The sequence below is a fragment of the Schistocerca nitens genome, chromosome 11 (assembly GCF_023898315.1).
Source record: "Schistocerca nitens isolate TAMUIC-IGC-003100 chromosome 11, iqSchNite1.1, whole genome shotgun sequence".
In the NCBI taxonomy this organism is placed as follows: Eukaryota; Metazoa; Arthropoda; class Insecta; order Orthoptera; family Acrididae; genus Schistocerca; species Schistocerca nitens.
Window position 1 is genome coordinate 171,309,829 of NC_064624.1, and position 19,134 is coordinate 171,328,962.

Sequence of the window (19,134 nt, forward strand, 5' to 3'; positions counted from 1 at the left end):
AAATGTTTTTCTTCGGTCTATATTTCTTTCTGGATTGCCTTGTGGAAATAGAGACTAAGAAAAAAGAAATAACCTTGAAATAAATGTTATACTGTAAATCCCCTTTTTAATGAATCACTGGATACCCAAATTATTTTCCTTAAATAAGAGATACAGTAAAACCCCGTTTTAGTGTGTGAGTGGAGACCCAAATATTTTTTCCTTAAATAGGGATTTTTCTTAAGTGGGGAATTTTGCCTAGGTACACGGAAGGTGTTACCCTGAATCATAATTAAAGCATCTTTAGGTGATGTAAGAGCTATTTAATCACAAACTTGGCAATTATATGCTACAAATTTAAATGCACCATACACATAGATTCAGTATGCATTCTTTATGTTTAAAAAAATCAAGAAGAGTTGTTTGGTTTCTGCTTCCAGTATACTGTAATGACAGAAGTTACCGCTGCAATTGGTCGATGTTTTTTATAATTGACTCATGTACATGAAATGATGAAATTAATTGTTGACAGTATCCGGCTGTTGTACATTAGTAGTGCCCTCCTCCTTGTCTCCCTCTTCTTCGTGATTGTTGCCACCACCACTTCCTACTTCAGTGTTCTTTTACTAGAATTTCACACATCTCACTCATTCATCTCGGGTGTAGAAGTCAAAACTTAATAATCACAAAAAACAAAGTCCTGGAATGTCACATTTTCAGGATCATCTATGATTCTACCCCATTCTTCTTGAGGAACTGTGTCATCTTCATGAGCAGCTGATGTACCACAACCAGCCTTTGCAAAACAGTGTAACACAGTCTGCTGCATTACACGATTCCGTGCAGCAACAAACGTGCATGGCCTATAAAACACTAAACCTCATCACTTCCTTCATCTCGAGGAATGTAATTGATTTGTGAACGACTGACACCCTGTAAACAGTGTGTATTATGCAGATGAAACATGACGTTAATTTCTCAGAAATGATGTTTCCTTTGGATGCTCAAGGTATTGGTCAATCATACGTCATATTTTCCTAGCTGCTGCACCCATTTTACCATCTAAACACTTAAGAAAGCTTGTAAAGATTTCTTTGTCATCTAGGCATTTCTGTTGTATTCATAAGTACAAGGTAATGTCTTAATTTATTTAAATACCTGGGAGTTTTAAATTTCCCTATATTCAGTGGTGGTAACTCCCATCACAATCTACGCACAATAGTGCAATCATTCTTTCTTTACTTTTCGTACCTCGATGGTATTTTTCTCCCTTAAGAGAATAAGTTTTTTGCAGGAAATAAATGGTAAAAAATGCGTTTTATCTCTGTTAAAAATGTTGCTGGGCTCATAACCCTTATTAATCACAGCAATGTACGTTGTGTCCCCCCCCCCCCCAAGTAGTTTACTCTTTCCACATCCACATCCACAGCCTCACGCTCTCCAGTTACACTCTGAAACAAAAGATTGTGACGTTTCTTGAAACAGTCTAACCATCCGTCTGATGCACTGACATTTTTTATGCCGATCTTCAGGACGATTTCTCGAGCTTTCTCGTTCAGAATTGTTCTGCTTATACGAATGGTGCCACTTCTCATTCCTTGAAACCATTTTAAAAGAATAGATTCAGTGCCACTGAACGTTGACACACGAGTGTTCTTTTGCAGCCGTAGGAATCGGAAGCTTTGGCTTCCTTGTTTTTGAGAATGTTGCCCAGTGTAGACGGTGCGGAATCATACTTTTTCACCATGTCTGAAGGTTTTATGTTAAGATTTTCTTCAACATCCTGGCTGATAGTCAGCTTTTGCTCAATCGTAAGCTTCCTACGTTCACATGCCATAATTCCACAAATCTGTAAAACTTTAAAATTCGCCTACAGCAAAGACAACACTTCACGGCTCATGTTTCGTGTCACTGTGACATCAGATCACGTTACTAGAATCGCATAGTAGACAGGACGAAAATTGCTTTCAGATTTGTTCGACGCTTTTTCTGGTATCACTACAATGGAATTTGATCTAGATAAGTGTTCGCTGGAAGAATCGATTACCATTTACTGCCGTCACATGACAGGAAGTGCAGCCAGTGTAAAACTGTAATAAGTCAGAAACTCACTTGGAGATGTTAGGAATTGCATAAAAACTGGATTTTAATGTGTGGAATGTTTCATGTTTATTCCTTAAAAAGCGGACTTTTTCTTAAAGCCCGATTTGTTAAAAGCGGAGGAGAATAACATTGCTCTTAGGGGCGTTTCACTGGGACGGACAGAAGTATTTCTGAAAAGTGGGTTTGTTAATTCGGGGTTTTACTTATTTTAGTCGATCCCCAAATGGAGTTCGTGGCCTGTGCCACTCTTTTCACATTTTAATTTTTTTGTGCCAGACAACAAAGAATTCAAAGTGGAGACCCACAATACACACAGAGCACTACTTCCTTGCATTTTTCTCTTTGTTTCCCCAAGTCGTGTGTTCAATCACATGTCCGATTCCAGAAGTCCTAAGTTCAACTGGGACACGTGAAGCGGCTGTGTTAGATATGAAGGACATCCTCCCCTTCTCGGTTCAGAAGGAGCAGATGATCGAGCAAAATACACCGTTGCCACCACCCTTCTGAAATGGAGCAATGGAATATTTTAATTTGTGAGGCAGCTAGAAGACATGGGGATTGACTAGTGATACATCTGTTGCATTGGTGAACAATAGAAAGTAGCGTTTTTCAGACAGTAGTTCTGCGCAATCCAGTCCATTGTCCACGCCTCCCGTTTGCTTGTATTCTGCCGTCGTTCTTTGCTGTGGAACTTGTGTTTCTCGATTGTCAGCTTTGCTCCATTTCTTTACTGTGCACGCTACTGTGTGCACTGTCTCACGGTTTGACAAGAGTTTTACATAATTTTTATCTTTCCGTATTATTGCCGTGACCTCCATGTTCTTGTCGAACCTATAGTCTTTCCTTCATGTTTGTTTCTTTCTCATGGTGTTCTCACTTTCTATGCACCAGTTATTCATTCAGTTCATTTGGGCAGTTCCAGTCACCCTTATTTCTGAGAGCTCATTCATCAAACGGAAAGTCGTGGAAAAATTGTCAAAATAGATTTTGTGATGTTCGGGAGATTCCAAAACAGAAATGTTCTGTACAACTGACCTGTCAAGTCCCAAAACTGTAACCTCACTCGAATCCTTCAATTTTACTTCATAGACTGACATACACTAACAGTAACCACTTTGGGAACAGCGTACGGTCCACTCTTCAAATCCGAATCTCTCTGATTTTCTGCAGACGAGTTCTTTTAGTTAATGGCATCGGTAATATCAAACCATTTGCTCATCAGTGCAGCGGCTATCAGGGGAGAGGAAAAAAAAGTATATTCAGCAAGTCCATCAAGGGACAACTTTCAAAAAGTTTCTCTCTTTAATCAGCTGCGATTCTGATCAGATGTTCATCATTGCAGTGAAGGTGGCAGTAGATTTCCAGATATGTCGGGCTCTTGGGCTCATACATTGCATTCATCTTATGTCGATGCACTCATCTTTATTCCAATATAACTGTTCTTGTGGAAGTACATGGTATCCAGTAAAGAGCAGTAAACCTAAGAACTGTTTTGTGTGTTCATTGGATAATTCAAACTTACGGTTATTCTTCTGAGTAGCATATCAGTCCCTTTCACTGGCAACCAATGAAGCTGCATCTTCTGTTGTCCAGTTTGAAGTGATATTAACTTCGATTTTCTTCTTGCAGTGGCTCTCATTTCCCTCGTCCTTCCATTTTTCATTATAATGAACTTACAAGGTACCTGGCGCATCAGCCAGAAGAATGTCTTCCAGTATATTTTCGTCAATATCATCACAGTCGAATGTGTCATCTACACGATCTGTCGGTAGCTCGACAATATCTGCGGCCTCGTTCATTTCACCCTCATCACCAGAAGCAGCCGTGGAGTTGGAGTCATTTAAAATTTCGTCTATTTCCCTTACAGAAAGTGCTTTATAATGTCTCCATTGTGCCCGGGGGGAAAAGAAAAACAAAATGAGGATAGAAATTCAGAAAGTACTTGTACGAAAATAAGTCTCGGAAATAAGTAAACATCTACTAAAACCATTAAGGAACATGCCAGCATAGTTGCTGCAGAATAACGTGCCTGGTAGATGTGCAATCGGCACAGTGCGTAGAGCAGCGGTGGTGGAGCTTGCAGACGAGCACTGCAGGGGAAATGAGCACTGGAGAGGGAAGTGCCATTATAAACTGAAGCCGGTGCTCCAATTTTTTGTAAATATTAAGTTGGCCCCTTCCACATCCACACTTGCATGGTGACCATTGCAAAAGATCTTTCACCTCTGCTTTGATTAGTATCTAAAAAGAGTTCTGCCAGAAATGCAAAGATTTATTTTCTCCTAGCTTGTTAAGTATTTGTAACTTTCAGAGAAGCCACAATTAACAAAATATTCCAAGTTGTTATGCTGTGGTTTAAGGGATTTCACTTCAAAACCTGACGTTTTGTCCCCATCTGCGGAGGACATTTTCGAGGGGGATCGTAGCCTTGTCGAACGTCAGATTCACGTCCTGGCTCGGTACTGACTACAGCAAAATTCCGCTTCTGTGCAGTGGCGTGAAGTGTGTTTTGAATATGCGAGCACAGCTGGGGTTGTTGTCGACTGCAGTCATTCGCCGTTACTATCGTCACGTGGTGGAAGACTGGTACACGTCTTCTTCGGCACCGGAATCCAGATTTCATTCAGTTTCACCCCCTCCTACTTCGTATTAAAATTGCTGGGGTGTTACACAATCTCTATGAACTCTCTGTATAGCCTTTGGCACGTGTGCCATGTACCTCACTCGGGCAAATTGTGTGTAAGAACACTGCGTGCAAGTCTTTTCAGAATAAAAACTGGTCTCTGTAAAACATTTTGTATATTGCTAGTTTTAATCTTCTGTAATGAGATTTTTAAAAATATATAAAAATCGGGGTTCATCGTTTCAAAGAAATATCACACAAATTTATTGCATTCAGTTACAAAGCTATGATTTTTCAAAAATGGTTTAAAACAGCAGTTCAGGTGCCCCATCCAGGGTAACTGAGGCCAGTCTCGAATGTGTTAACCCTCTGCAATCCAACTTTTCTACTCAGTGCATTGTCCCCAACTCTTGTTTATAGTACGGTAGAGGAGTAATACACACATTGTATTGAGGAGATTGTAATGTCGTCCTCTTTTCTTATAGGCCAACAGCGAGTGAGCTGCTGAAGCACCCGTTCTTCAAAAAGGCCAAGGACAGGAAGTATTTGCAGTCCACTTTGGTTGCTATCGGTCCCAGCCTGGAGACGAGGGTGCAGAAGGTAAGGCTAGTGGCAAACGTAACCGCTTTTCTAGTGCTCGGTATAGGGTAAACACTGAAGAGCAGAGCTTAAATAACACAAATTTATTTCTATGATCGTGTTTTGTGGCTAAGATCTGAACTGCTCTGTATAGTTTCAGCGGTATTCTGTATGAGAATGTGCACTCGAGTACTTTTATAACATCTTCCATAAAGGTGTGACCACAGTGCTGTTGTCAACATAGCTGCAATATTGTGGCAGTGCAGATGCAGGAGGATGTCGGAGGTACTTTCCAATGTATGGTCGAAGTCTTGTCTGTTTTGTCCACTGAGGGCGGAGAATATTTTGTGTGGCCGTTGTCACACTGACACCTCTGCAGTGCCAGATTGTGTAATCTGAGTGGGGAGTTCGGAGTTTAGCATGTGTACACCTGTATGTTGTCTACAAGAATTTAGAGATGAGTAAAAAGTGAGGACTATGGGGTACAAAAAGTAATATATAAAAGGTACATACAAGTTATAAAACCTCCATTGCCCTCACCCCCCACCCCCCTTCCGTGCCCACACCATCACAAACTGATAGCACAGAAAATGTGGAATTTGAATCACTCCTTGGCGTCATTTCTCTGCCACTGTACACATTTTTGAGAAAGTTGATGCCACGATTCTGTGGCTGGTGCGAATGCTTCAGTAGTAGTCTGGTTACGTCAATGGAAATTTCACATCTGTCTTTCATCAGTTTTCACAATCAGTGGAAAGGAACTCCCCTTCGTGCTATCTCGCACATCAGTGTTGCCTGGCAACATGTGCCATGTGCACGGTCTTGTAGTTGTCTGCCAACATTCGTGGCACGCACCTGGAGTATGCTGTTTTTAAGCATCAAAAACAGTCCTCTTGTCTCACCACTGCCAGTAGAGTTGTGTGTGCTGTTCAGTGCTGTAATGTCTGTCATGCAGTCACAACAAGTGCACACACATTTCCAGTCCTGATGGGAAAAAGTCAGAGGTGTTAAAACTTCAGTGCACCTTGTACAAAGACAACAGTCTGAAATAGGGCGTGCCCAATGCTATCGTTGTGTAAGGTGATCATCTGTGTTGTGAACCATAATTGTATTCTCCATAGATTCTTAAAACTTCTAAACTATTTGGAAGCTTCATCACATGTTTCTGTGTTCATGGGTGGCTCTTTGCCAACTGTATGTGTTTTTATTGTAATCTTATTATACATACTTCCCATGTACCATTATTCTGGTTGTTGGTGTATTACATTTGTGTAATTCATAGTTCTCTCGTACTGTATTAATATAAATGTTTGACTGTTATTTCACACTTTCTTAGAGAGTTCCTAGAGTCCTTCTGCCATAGCATTGCTGGCTCGTGCTGCCAAGAGGTGTATCAATGAGAAGGAAAGTATATCTACCGGTAACTTCTGAATGAATCGCCAGTAACCAAGAAGATTGTTTTGTTTTATTGCATTCCTGCTTGTAAGTTGTGTGTAGAAGATTTACTTTATTCTCATCATTTCCTACGTAATATATGGCTGGGAAAGAAGCAATGCCTCTACGAAATTTGTATTTGCTGGTGCTGTTTTGTTTTTATCCTTAATTGTAGTTTCCATTTTTGTGGACACTCGCAGTAAAGTTAGATAAATTGTAAAAAAAAAAATCTTTTGCACTAAACGTATGTGGCAAAGCAACAACACAATGTGCCATATTGTCAAATTTTCCGTCAATGAAAATTTCTGTCAAATGTCCTCTGTTTGACAAATGTGCCACACACAGTGCACAGTCAAATATTTGGCAAAAATAATAAAATTTGACAAATGTTTTGATCATGTGCGGGTGCTGTAAACCAGCTGAAGAAATAGGCTGCCACTGAGTGCGGCCTTTATGACGAGGCCTATGCAAACGCAAAGTTTCTGGGATGGCAGAATTAAGGAATCAGTTTAAATTAATATTTCAGAAAACTTAATAAACAAGAATGGAAGCTTCAGTTGAAGCAATTTATGAAGACTGTGCAGTCCATTTCGTGCACCAGAGTTTGGAAATGCAGAGAGAATGTGCGTTTCACGGCATATCAGTGCGGGCTCTGAAAAAGAAGAGCATCAAAAGGCGTAGTGCGAATCGAGAATTGAACGTACAGTAAACTGTAAATAGTGGCATGAGACTGACCACAATTTACAGTCTGGTTGGAATGCAGGCAACAAAAACACGCAACAGGTCACATTTCAGTTCCATACCAGTCTATGCTAAAGATTAATATCTTCAGAAAAGACTTCCTAACACTTAAATTTATATTTGATGTTAACAAATTTCACTTCTTCTGAAACACTTTTCTTGCCATTGCCAGTCTAAATTTTGTTGCCTTGCTTTTGTTGAAGTTCGTGTCTCCTCAGCCCGAGACACTGTCCATTTCATTGAACTGCTGGTCTGAGTCTTTTGTGTCTCTTACAATAATACAATGTCATTAGCAAATCTCAGATGTTTTATTTCTTCTCCCCAAGCTGTAATTGCTTCTACAAAGTTTTCCTTGCTACTTGCCCAACATATAGGTTGAATAACATCAGGGATAGGCTAAAACAGTCGTGTCTCAATCCCTTCTTTACCAATGCTTTCCTTTCGTGCCTCTCGACTCTTGTAAGTGGTGTCTGGTGCGTCTGACATCTGATTATTGCTCGCAGTCACCTACCGTCACCTTTATATTTGTACTGTGAGTTCACAGGTGGCTGGTCATAATGTGATTCTGGCATATAAATCATCTGGTTCAATGGTCAATCATTGAAGTAATTGCTTCAGCTTGACAAGAATTTAGTTTGTTCAATTTACACTGTGTGTGATACATTTTGGGAAACAAATCCATTTAATAATGTTTATCTTCATCTACATCTGCACAGTTACCCTGCAATTCATAATTAAGTGCCTGGCAGAGGGTTCATCAAACCACTCTCGAGCAGCACACATGAAAAGCAAATATTTCTGTCTTTCTGTGTGAGTTCAGAGTTCTCTTATTTTAGTAAGATTTCTCCTTGTGGAGGTTGGTGGGTGCCAACAAAGTATTCTCACCCTCTGAGGAGAAAGTAGGTAATTGAAATTTCACAACGAGGTCCTGCCGCAGCAAAATAAGCTTTGTGTCAGTGACTGCCTACCCAATTCATGTATTGTATCTGTTTGACTCTCTCCCATATTTTGCGATAATAGGAAATAAGCTACCCTCCTTCAAACTTTTTCAGTGGATTCCGTCAATCCTTTTTGATGTGTATCTCACACCACACAGCAGTATTCCAGAAGGTGGACAACTGTAGTGTTAGCAGTCTCTATTGTAGAGCTGTTACATATTCTCTGTGTTCAGCCGATAAATCGGTCTTTGGTTTGAGTTCCTCACAACATTATCTGTGTGATTGTTAGAGTTTGATTTATTCGTAATTGTAATTCCTAAGTATTTAGTTGGGTTTACTGATTTTACATTTGTGTTGTTTATTATGTAACTAAAACTTAGTGGATCCTTTTAAGTGTGTGTTAGGATGACTTCACTTTTCACTATTTAGAGCCCATTTTTGCACCATACAGATCTTGACTAAATCATTTTGCAATTTGTTTTGGTCATCTGATGACTTAACAAGACCATAAATGACAGCATCACATGCAGTCAGTCAAAGAGGGGTTATCAGATTCTTTCCGTAAATTGTTTATGTAGATCAGGAACAACAGTGGGCCTGTAATACTTCATTGGGAATGCCAGATATTACTTCTGTTTTACTCAATGACTTTCTGTCCATTACTATGTACTGTGATATTCCTGACAGGGTCATGAATCCAGTCACATCTGAGACGGTACTCCATAGGTGCGCAATTTAATTGGAAATTACATGTGAGAAACTTTGTCAAAAGCCTTCTGGGAGTCTAAAAATATATAATCGATTTGACGTTCCCTCTCAATAGCATTGATTACTTCGTGAGAATAAACAACTAGTTGTTTCAGAAGAGCAATATTTTCTGAATCCATGGCTATGTGTCAATAAACAGTTTTCTTTGAGGTGATTCATAATGTTAAAGCACAGTATACGAGGTGCGACAGTAAAGTAATGAGACTGATGTGGAAAAAAAAATGTTGCTTACCGTTTTAGTCAAGTTTAGTGTTGTCTCCTTCAAAGTAGTTCCCTTCTGATTGCACACACTTTTTCCAGCACTTCTGCCATTGGTGGTAACATTTCTGGAACTCATCTTTTGCAATATCCTCCAAGATCCTTGTCACAACTTTTTGGACATCTTGCGTTGTTTGAAAATGGTGTCCCTTGACTGCCGTTTTGACTCTTGGAAATAGAAAAACGTCGCATGGATCAATATCTGGTGAATAAGGTGGCTGTGGTAGTACTGAAATTTGTTTTGAGGTTAAAAATTGCTGTTGTGGTGTCAGATTTTTGGGGACCATTTTTGCACAAATCTTTCCCATACCAAGATCTTCAATAATTATTATTATTAGACAAACTGTTTCTTGATTGATGTTCAGTTCTTGTGCAGTCATTTTCACGGATAAACTTCGATCAGATCATACGAGTTCACGCAACCTGGCCAAGTTGACATCCGTCCGTGAGGTTGATGGTCATCCACTGCGGTCTTCATCTTCAACATTCGTTCTACCTTCACTAAACATTTTATGCCAACTAAAAACTTGAGCTCTTGACATAACCTCTCCAAAAGCCTTCTGAAGCTTACCGTAAGTTGTCGGCCCATTTTCACCCAATTTAATGCAAAAGAAATGGCATACCGTTGCGCAATATTATGCGGTTCCATTTGCGTGAAGAGAGACACAGTCGCATCTTAACTTATTACAGCACAACTCACGACTGAGCAGTTGCATCGATGTGCCACTTGGACTAGAAGCAGCTTATAGAACGAGCTCAAAGATATTGTGGCTACGCAAGCCTGCAGGGTTGCCACATCTTGCAAAGAAAATAAGTCTCATTACTTTATTGTCACACCTCGTATGTTCCAAAATCCTACTGCGAATCAGCATTAGTGATATGGGTCTGTAAGTCAGAGGATTACTCCCAGATCCTGTTTGGGCCATTTGTTTGACTTTTTGCAACTTTAACGTCGTTGGGTATGGATCTTTCTACAATTGAGCTGTCAGGGTAAGGATATTTCTACAAATGAGCTGTCATATATGATTTCTAAGTATGGAGCTGTTGTATCAGCATACCCTAAAAGGAATGTGATTGGTATACAGTCTGGACCAAAAGTCTTGCCTCGCCTTTGTATTAAGGTACTTTGCTACACTGGAAATATCTACTGCTAAGGTACTCATGTTGGCAGCTGTTCTTGATTCAAATTTTGGAATATTTCCTTTGTCTTTTATGAAGTAATTTTGGAAAACGGTGCTTAATTACTCTGCTTTAGTGGCACTGTCATCAATAAAATCACTATTGTTATTGTGCAGTGAAGGTATTGATTGCATCTTGCCACTGGTGTATTTTATGTACAACCAGAATCTCTTTGGGTTTTCTGCCAGTTTTCGAGACTGAGTTCCATTGTGGAAACTATTTCGAGCATCTTGCATTGAAGTTTGTGCTAAATTTCAATCTTCTGTATAACTTTCAGAATGTTGGCGATTTTGTGTACTTTCAAATTTGGCATGCTTTTTTCTTTGCTACTGCAATAGTGTTCTGAGCTGTTTAGTGTAGCGATATTGGTACTGTTTCTTTGAATTCAAACCACATCTGCTCATTGCGTACATAGTCAAAGTGGAAGGACTGGAGACTGCCTCGATTTCACAACTCTACAATAATGTTATTATTTGAGATATTTTCACAATGCTTTGCACACACATACAAATACTCAAAAAGTTTTTTTAGGCATTCACAAATGTTCGATTATGTGCCCCTTTAGTGATTCGGCAGACATCAAGCCGATAATCAAGTTCCTCCACACTCGGCGCAGCATGTTCCCATCAATGAGTTCCGAAAGCATTGTTGATGCGAGCTCGCAGTTCTGGCACGTTTCTTGGTAGAGGAGGTTTAAACACTGAATCTTTCACATCACTATGCGTGAAACTTGCCCGCACGCGTTCAACCGTTTCTTCGCTCACTGCAGGCCGACCCGTTGATTTCCCCTTACAGAGGCATCCAGAAGCTTTAAACTGCGCATACCATCGCCGAATGGAGTTAGCAGTTGGTGGATCTTTGTTGAACTTCGTCCTGAAGTGTCCTTGCACTGTTATGACTGACTGATGTGAGTGCATTTCAAGCACGACATACGCTTTCTCGGCTCCTGTCGCCATTTTGTCTCACTGCGCTCTCGAGCGCTCTGGCGGCAGAAACCTGAAGTGCGGCTTCAGCCGAACAAAACTTGATGAGTTTTTCTACGTATCTGTAGTGTGTCGTGACCATATGTCAATGAATGGAGCTACAGTGAATTTATGAAATCGCTTCAATCATTTGTAATAGCCCTGTATTTTGCATTTGGATGTCACGGGAGTCAGTCTGGGTACAACCACCATTATGGTCACTGATCCCTGTATATGTCATGATGCTCCTTATTTGGTCAAGCTTATTTGTTAGTAAGAGCTCAAGTATATTTTTGCATCCATTTACACTTTGAGTGGGCTTCTGAATTAGTTGTTCAAAATAGTTTACTGAGAAGGCATTCAGTATGATTTTGGGGATCTTTAATGCCTATCACCGGCTTTAAACTTGTATTGCTGCCAGCATATTGAGGGCAGCTTGAAATTACTATGAACTGAAACTGTGTGAATTATGTCAGGTGGGGAACCTATTTGAAATGAGAATAAAGTTTCTTTGAACTGTTAGGAAACGGTATCATTGGAGCCAGGGGGATGGGGCATTGGTAAAAGGGGTCTAGTGAAGCAGGGGATACAACCCGTTGGGTTTGACCAATGACGTCAGAATTAGCCAGAGAGCATTTATTACACTGATGAAAGAGCTGACAAGACTGTTCAGAAACAAAGTAATATGAGAGACAAAAGTATAGTTGACATATATCAAGGCAAGTAATATTTTCACATTAAGGATATCGCGTGTTTGTATCGTATTAGTTCTGTGGAAAATGAAGGGAAAAATGGATGGAAATGTTGGTAGCATAGAATACCTCACATCACATATATATGGGTCGTATCTCGAACCTCATTCCAACTGTGTTGGTTAACTGCAGAAGGAGCTACGTATATAATATTTGCATCCCATACTTCCGTTGACCTATATACATGTACACTGCTAACAAAAACGTGGAAATGGCGTACGTTACATTTGTAATGTGTACCTCAGTTGAACTACGCAAAGAGGCAATAAAACGACATATCTACAATTCGTATCCCGTTCTACACTATGGGGTACATCTCTCTCTCTCTCTCTCTCTCTCTCTCTCTCTCTCTCTTTTTTTTTTTTTTTTTCCCCCCACCCTCAATGCTAATAGTATCTAGTATCGACTGAAAGTTATAGTTTTGATCACATCAGTGACAATAATATCCCATTCTTTAGTTGAGCTATATATCTATACACAACATTTGTATCCTGCTCTCCAGTTGACATATATAGGTAAATCTCATCAATGTTACATATGTCGTTCGTTTTGAATAGGTGGTGTCAGTGTAAAGGTCGACTGAAGGATGGGATACAAATTTTAGTTGCCTGGCATTTAGCCTTCAATATTGCTCGTACAGGTCTGAAAATATCGGTACTGATACCAGTGCTGAGAAACAAAAGAACGAAAGCTGCAAAATTTCTATTACATAGTGGAGTACACGAAAACATATGTAATTGTGTAATACAACAATGAAATACGTCAAAATAGTCAAATACAGTAAAAGAAAAAAATGGAAAACTGAACTTACCACACGGGAACTTCTTAAAAGAACCGAAGCTCACCTAGAAAGCAATCAACAAAAAAAATCGCGCGCGCGCCCACACACACACACACACACACACACACACACACACACACACACACACAATCCTAATGTGAAATTAGCTAACATATTTTGGACGGTAAATGGGCAATATGGGGAATACTACGCCTCCACGAGTATTCGTCAAAGTGACTTTGAAGTGTGGAAATTCGGCGTTTCCCCTTCCCTACAAGAGATTTCACAGCTGACCAGTAATCTTCTTTGCTATTTGTGCAAGCCCCTGTAGATAATGATCTGAACTCAATATTGTGATTAACTAAGAGATGCTGATAACCCCTTTCCCCTAAATCCCTATATGAAGAAAAACTGTCTGAAATTAAAGTGGAACCCTCTGCAACGTGATCTTCAATTAAGCTGACCAAAACTTACTTCCTTCGATTGGGTACTACTTTAAACACTACATTGTCACACTCTTTACCTGAAACTACAGCCCCCCAAACCCATAATCCCACCAGAGGTTCCCTCCACGTTGTACTTCCTTTTGCCAAAATGCGACTCGTCAATTTCGACCATAACACCTGCCCCCCCCCCCACACACACACACAAATCCAGAACTGTACGCTTATTCACACGACTTTCATGGACACACAGCTACACAGGATCTCAAACACCAACAGTACGTGATTTTCCTAATGTCTTTCAAGGCGAGCTTAGATTTTTCGAATCACGTCCCACGTCTAACGAACCGCCACAGCCGATCTTTTGCTGCTGCGCCATTCGAATAAGTCATGAGTATGGCAACGAGATACACTTCTGAGGCGCATATGTTCACGCACTCAAGACATCGGACATACTCAGCAATGAGACCACACATTTGTAAAAAACAAATTGTGGCTAACATGTCTGTGCCCATAGCCTCTCTCAAATCATCCAGGTTCGTCGGAACAGATAAATCTGTACCTACAAACGAAAATGAGATATTAAAAATTGTCGTGAAATAGGAAACTAATATGCCATATTACCTAAATATCACTAAGAATGAAATTAAGTACTGAATGAATTGCAAACAACCAATGATTTAAATAAATGCACACGAAGAATATTTAGAGTTATATGTAGTGATCTCTTTTAAAATCACATTCAGTTATTTTAATGTACAATGATAGCACTTACCCGGTGCACGGAACTGTTTTATTATCTATGGCTGAAAGTGAAGACATTATCTACGAGTAATGTATGACATCATTGGTCAAAGCCGACTGGTTGTATCCCCTGCTTCACTAGACCCGGTAAAAGGAACCGATTATTATTTTTTAGCATTAATTGTTGAAATTGTGAAATCGTTGTTCCAGATGTAAGATGTTCTATCTTTTTTGAAAGTTTGTGTTAATGTGAAAACGCGCAAATTTATCAGTACTTAGGTTCCTTGTCATATAGATGGGAGTGTGTGTGTTTTTGGGCTTCAGTCCACTTGCATTGGAGTTCTTAAATTATGCCCTGTAATACAACCCCCTCCAAGGAACATGAGAGAAAAGTGTACACTGTCATATTCTGATTTCCATGGAATACCAGAGTAAGCACAGATATGACTGTAGTATTCTTTGGAGTTGTTGAAAAAAGTTGAATGTAAGCGTTGCTCAGAGTAACGTTTTGTGGGCATTTTATGTGAGTATGTTGAACTATAGTTTTCCAGCAAATCTATCAGATACACTGCACAAATAGAATATTAATGTGTTCAAACATTTGAACTCGTGCCAAGATTTTACTGATTGACAATATTTCCATAATTACGAGAAAATGATATTAGTGTACTAAGATTTGAGTGTGGAAATGATTGAATAGTGCTTGCTCACATTCAACTACCACTTGCAATAGGGAGAGTGCTTGTTCAGTGATGCTCATTTGCTTTTTGTGTGTGAAAAATTGAGTGCTCATTAACTGGTGTTAAACATTATGTGGGTGGTTGGGCTAGAAAGTTTTTTTGAAATGCTGAAGGAACTTCCGCAACTCCCCATTTTATGGTTTCTTATCTGCATCTGGCTGCTAATACTTGATAGATATTCAGATTCAAATGATGTGAGTAATTCTGAAGGTTCTAGAGGTTGTTGCACCGTAAAAACTGTTCACCGAATTTTCTCTAAATGTGGTATTGTATTATTTCCTTTCATTTATTGGTAATGAAGCATCAAAAATATTAGGTGCGTAGTGTAACAATAAATTGAACTCTAAATCAAATTAAAAAGAAAACCCAGAACACTCAAGATAGTTTCTTGTAAATAGGAAAAATAAATTCTGTACCAAGATACTTGAAATTTTGCAACTGAAATTACTCCACTATATTTCAGCATGTGTAGGGTTAGACATACAGGGTTACGATTATTGAACTACTTTAAATAAAATTGTCATAACTTATGAATGGTTTATGTTAGGACGTTCAAACTGAACCATTGGCCACAGGGCATAACGGGAATTAGTATGCAGATATGCACGAGCCTTTGTCCATTTGCACGGGCAAATGGCTCGGTCAGCGTGCCTGAGTGTATAGCATATAGCACTTGTAAAGGCCAATTATACGAGCAATAACAGCTCAATGTGGTTCAAAGTACGTTTGCGACAAAGTTCAAGCTGCAGACAAACAGAACTTCGATGTGAATATGGTTTGGTCTCGTGACGAAGCCCACTTTCATTTGGATGGGTTTGTCAGTAAGCAAAATGTGCCCATTTGGGGAACTGAGAATCTACATTTTGTGATCAAGAAGTATATTCACCCTTATCAGGTGACAGTGTGGTGTGCAATATCGAGTCACAGAATAATCTGTGTGGTATTCTTTGACGGCACGGTGACTACCGAATGGTACGTGAAGGTTTTGGAAGATGATTTCATCCCCGTTATCCAAAGTGACCTCGATTTTGACAAGAGGTGGTTTATGCAAGATGGAGCTCGACCTTTCGGGAGTTTGTTTCATGTCGTGGAATAGTACTTTGGGGGACCGCATTCTGCCTCTGGGGTAGCCAGAAGAGACTGGCATGGGCCTCGATTGGCCACCATATTCTGCAGATTTGAACGCAGATTTTTATGGGGGCTATATTAAATACAAGGTGTACAGTAATAACCCCAAAACAATTGTTAAGCTGAAAACAGCAATTCAGTAGGTCATGGGCAGCATCGATGTTCAGACACTACAGTGGATTGTGCAAGATTTCACTATTCATCTGCAGCACATCATCGCCAATGATAGCACGCATATCGAGCATGTCGTAACCTAAACTCAAATATCTATAGTGATGTTTACACGTTAAATAAAGTGTGTGCACGCCGTAGTTTGTAACTAATTTACGTACTTTTTTCCCTTATAGGTCAATAATTCTCACCCCTTATGAGGAACAATACATTTTTAAATTCTTGCATTACAGGGAAATATCCAGAACAAATCAGCAGCTTTACCAATTGTGTATAATGGTCTCCACTATGGCTGCAGTGCTTTTTTTTTACGATACTTGATTCGTTTTCTTTCACAAAAAGTTGAAAAGCTTTTCTTATTAAAATCTTTTAAGAGCTGAAATCACAAGTGAAACATTGATGACTCGTTTCAGCTGATGATACAGCCATCTTAAAAATCCGCATTGAAGTGTTGTATTTTGCACGCTAAATAGTTTCACCAGTTAGTTGGAACCCAAACTATATATACAGGAATGCTAGCAGGTCCAGTAGCGTGTGGTCCCATCCTGAATTGTGAGCAGAATCTGATACTGTATCTGTATATAATGTTTTGGTGGACAAGTTACTGGTGTTACTATTTAGTGTGCAAAATATATCAGTGCGGACTTGTATGATGGGTCTTGTATACCTAATGTTTAATCTCAATGGTATTTGCCATTATTTTACTGAGATCTGGTTTTCACCTGAGTGTCCACTGAGAAGCTGATGGTTTCCTGGTCTCATTTTATGAGCAGGCACTGTACTTGTTGTTGTTGTTGTTGGTGGTGGTGTGTGTGTGTGTGTGTGTGTGTGTGTTTTTTTTCTCCCCCAATCTGAAGATGAATGTATAATCAGCTGAAACTAGTCATAACGTAATGTCTTAATTACAATCTTGGTTGTTAAATGATTTTATTAATTTTATAACTTTTTGTAAATGATTAAATTGTCTCCACCCTGTCAGGAACTGGGCCTAACAAGTTTGCTTTCAGATTAATGATAACGGTTGATTCTACCAACTTTGCACTTTCCACCATTTTAGAAAAAGAAACCTTATCAGAAATAATTAATTTTGGAGAGATCATCAGTGTGCGACTCCAATTCTTGGCTCTGAGCAACATCATGTACGACATCAAGAGTTCATGATATTAAATGATTTGGCAGACAATGAATGTTACCTACGGTTGCCTCAGTAATTCGTGTAAATTATGATTCTAGCCTAGTTTATTTCACATATGTCTGTTTTCTTTCCTTTTAGTGATATATTAATTTCTTTTAATTTGTGTGCTACATATGTGCTATGCACAAATGTTGTGGCAAGGCATGTGGTCTTGTATAAATTTGTTCCAGAAATTAGGATTTATCAGTGATTACTACAAATGCCACATACGTGGGAATAATGTGAAACTGGGGAAGGCCCCTCTTTTGAGATAATCATGTGGCATTGCCGAAGTGATAATTTGTGACAATCCATCAGATGTTGACTGTAATTTCAAAGATCGAGGCTGACTTTCAACATCATCATAATGTTTACTTACTCCTTTTTTTTATTATGAGTCATCTGTCCGTTATGCTGTGTAGTTGCTGTTGATTGCTTTTTGTTTTACAGACAGGATTCTGCAGAATTTATCAAGTGTAGGTGCTTGTAGTGGGGGGGTGGGGGGGTGTCTGTCTGAACTACATAGCTCAATTTTGGTTGTTGTTTCCATGGTTGTTTTCCTGAATTTTCATTAGGTAGGTGTTGTGATTTATTTTAGGATTTGTTTTGACTACTTGAGCTATAGAGCTCAATTCTAGTTGTTTGTTCCATGCTTCATTACTTTTTTTAGCTTATCTTGTTCCTGTCTCTGTTTAGATTCCCATATTGTACTATTACTGTGATTGTTAGGTTCATTACGCTGCATGTTGTTTTCTCCCCATCCAGAACCCCATTTTAGTGTAGTTGTCTTGTTAGTTTCTATATTTATTATTAAGAATTCCCCATGATCTGTAATTCATAATTACATTTTGGCCCCATGAAAATGTTTGAGCATTGTTGCCATTATGGAATCTTTCGTGTGTTGCATCTTAGAGTTTGGTATGATGTCACTGGTCGAAGCTAAGTGGAATTGTGTGATAGAATTTATCCAAGACACTCAAAATTTTGCAAATGAAATTACTGTAATATATTGCAGTATGTACAGGACTAGACATATTTGCAATGATACATTTTTACATTCTTGCAATACGAGGAAGTTTCCAGAAAAATAGTGCTTTTTTCTGATACTTCATTTGTTTTCTTTCAGATTAACAGTAATGCTACCCTATACGGGTTTCTCTCTTCTCACCATTTTAGAAAACGAAATTTCACCAGAAACAATGTGTTTTGGAGAGATGTTTAATGCAGTTTTTCATTTAAATTGCATTAAAAAAAAAAAAAAAATAAGCAAGTGTAAATACGAAATCCACCAAATACAGTATGTTAGCTTCACAGGCATGTTGCACAAATATAGAAACACCACAAAAAACATTAAGCATGATTTATGAATAAAACAAGAATTGTTAATGCCTCAAAGTAATATATAAACTATATAGTAACAAGAAAAGTAGGCTTTAACCATCCTTTAATTGTGAAGAAAGGGAATGTGCTTGTTTCCCCGAAAGGCACAGAATTGTAGTTGCTAGTTGTGCTTGTAACATTCTTGGAAAGAATTATTGCATCACAGCCCCACTGGGAGTGTAAAGTTTACCTGCCTCAATGAAAAAGTGATGTAATCTCTCTTTTGAGTGATAGCTCACTGGAACGTGTACTCAGCT

General features: G+C 39.1%; 1 protein-coding gene across 5 annotated transcripts in view; it reads left to right on the forward strand.

Annotated features, from left to right (window-relative positions):
• The window catches only part of LOC126213087 (serine/threonine-protein kinase OSR1), a 587,751-nt gene that overhangs the window by 522,727 nt on the left and 45,890 nt on the right, over nt 1-19,134 (forward strand). For all 5 annotated transcript variants that reach the window (XM_049940682.1, XM_049940685.1, XM_049940683.1 and 2 more), the window contains one exon: nt 5,191-5,305. In XM_049940682.1, coding sequence (XP_049796639.1) covers nt 5,191-5,305 — 115 coding nt within the window. The remainder of the gene's footprint in view (nt 1-5,190; nt 5,306-19,134) is intronic.